Here is a 2,571-nt window from a genome sequence, read left to right on the forward strand (position 1 = left end):
TAACTTGTAATTGTAATTTCTACATTGCAGTATTGATACTTTTACTCAAGTAAAACATTTTAGTGCTTTTATCACCTCTTGATCACAAGTCTCCTCGCGAGCCCGGAGTCAGGGCACGCCATTGGCTGAAAGTCTCAGACCGGTACCTCCCAAAGTTTTCTCTCATCATGAAGTTTTGCTGCCTCCGTGACAACTTTGTCGCCCCTTCCAAGTTCTCTCCGTGGACGGATCGCGTGTTATTTCGTCTCCGCGTGGACAGATGTCATTTTTAAACACGTTTCCAGAGCCATGACTTCGCCCGTAGACTCGAGAGACGGCTTCTCCGACGAGGACGTCCAGCACTCGCCGCAGCTGAAGAAGACGCAGGTGTGCTTCTTGCCTTTCAGCGTCGAGGCGCTCATGTCTGACAAGAAGAGGCCGTCCGCCGGAGGAGCGATCCTCGCGACCGAGAAGGGAGATTATGCGTTGAATAGCGGACGCACAACAACAACGCACAGTGCGGACGCGCTCGGACCTGCAGCGCCGGTCAAATCCGAGTCCTCGGACCGAGCAGCGGGAGACTGTGCGACCTGGATGTCTCGAGTCAAGCTGTCCACACCGCCCCGTAAGTTAACAGTGGAAAAGTAAAAAGAAAGAAAGAAAGAAAGAAAGAAAAAGGTGTTTTAATAAGATATTGCATAATATCTAATAGGCAATATTTCATATCATAGTCATTGCTTTGTAAAGCACTACACACATGCTGTAGGATAATAAATAGACACTTGTTAGCTTTGGAGGAACCACATGGCTCTACTAAATAGCCTACAGCAGTGGTTCTCAAACTTTCAAATTTCAAGGTCTCCCCTTAACTCTGACAGGGTTAATTTGGTTCAATTTGTACACTCTCAGAGTTACAGAATTCTTGTATGCGTCAATTTAGTCCCTGGAGTCCACTTTGAGACAGATTTGATGTATTTATTGTTTAAATCAAGGGGAGGTTTCCAGCACCTTCCAGTGGGGACACCAGTAAAATTATTGATAGTTTAAACTTGACCATTATTATGTAATGGTGATATTTAAGTAAATACAATTAGTTACTACATAATAATGGCTATTTTGTAAACGGTGCCCTTCTACCAATAGGCCTATAAAAAAAATCTTGGAAGTGTGAAAACTACTGATTTAGTAGGCGTTTGTAGAATCGGCCGCGGGTCCTAAAGCAGTGGTTCTCAACCAGTGTTCCGGGGACCACCAGTGGTCCTTGAGGGGGTTCCAGGTGGTCCCCTACTAAATGATGGAGAGTTGGTAACCAAATGGACCCTTATAGATCTGTAACTCTTGAGGGTGTCTCAAGAGTTAAATTATTGTTAGACATCTGCTTTACTTAATTTACAAGACATCCACACAATTAGATCATGTAGAATCTTTATTTTGATCAACATCTCTCCTAACACGTCAATACAACACATCAATACAGCATGGAATCCAACGATAACAAAATATTCTACATTTTGTGTCTGAGAGGCTAAATGTCATCCTAAATGTGGCCTGTGGCATCAAATCCTGAATAAATAATGGACCTTGATATGAAAAGGGTTGAAAAACCACCAGTCTAACGTCTTGGTCTCCTCTCTCCTGCGCAGAGCAGCTGAGTCCGACCGTCTGCCCGCTACGGAAGCACAAGACCAACCGGAAGCCCCGCACGCCCTTCACCACCTCGCAGCTGCTGGCCCTGGAGCGCAAGTTCCACCAGAAGCAGTACCTGTCCATCGCCGAGCGCGCTGAGTTTTCCTCCTCGCTGGCGCTGTCCGAGACCCAGGTGAAGATCTGGTTCCAGAACCGGCGGGCCAAGGCCAAGAGGCTCCAGGAGGCCGAGGTGGACAAGCTGAAGATGGCCGCCAGCGTGGTGGCGGGGAGCGCCGCCAAGCACCCCGGCGCCTTCCACCCGGGCTTCTCGTCGCTGCCGTTCCCCCTCGGCATCAACCTGCAGGCCTACGGACACGTCTACCCGTACGGCCGCGGGCCCATGCTGCCCCATGCCGCACACCTGGCCATGTACGCCTCGCCGTCCGCCTACAGCCTGTTCCACCTCTCCTGAGAGGACCCGATAGGAGGCCTCAGGCTGGCAGCCCCAATCTGATTTTGTTCACCTATCCAGTTTGGAACTAGATAAGTCTGAACAGCAAAAAACTCAACAAACAAGAGACACATTGGAAACTGATTTTTGTGAATCAGATACAAACCACATTTCTAGGCGAAATGCGATTGACAAATCTGATTTCTAAAGATTTGACTCTGTCTGGTCCCTCGGACACAGCCTGATTTATATGTCGTCATGCGATGGTGTTGCTGAAAATAGCAGATCTACAAGCTCACATTATACATTGAGCTTATAGATCTACTTTTGTTAGCGACCGTGCGGCAGAGTTTAAGGCGAGCATTATTCACGCCTGTGTCGTTACGTCATTTACCACAGCAACCAATGCTGTAGAATATTGTCTGGTCTCCTATTTGCCTCATCGATTACTGATTGATCCAGAATTCCACGACATGTCTGAATCCATGACGATGTCTGAATTGACATATCTGATC

General features: G+C 47.6%; 1 protein-coding gene across 1 annotated transcript; it reads left to right on the top strand.

The window, feature by feature from the left end:
- Positions 1 to 288: 288 nt before the first annotated feature.
- On the top strand, positions 289 to 2,077 carry LOC308302440 (homeobox protein MSX-2-like; the record flags this gene model as incomplete). Its single annotated transcript, XM_080746694.1, has 2 exons — positions 289 to 604; positions 1,623 to 2,077. The coding sequence occupies 2 exons, from the start codon at positions 289 to 291 to the stop codon at positions 2,075 to 2,077; spliced, it is 771 nt and encodes a 256-aa protein (XP_080602820.1).
- Between the last annotated feature and the right edge of the window lie 494 nt (positions 2,078 to 2,571).

The sequence above is a fragment of the Nannobrachium achirus genome (genome assembly GCF_963921795.1).
Source record: "Nannobrachium achirus genome assembly, chromosome: 17".
In the NCBI taxonomy this organism is placed as follows: domain Eukaryota; kingdom Metazoa; phylum Chordata; class Actinopteri; order Myctophiformes; family Myctophidae; genus Nannobrachium; species Nannobrachium achirus.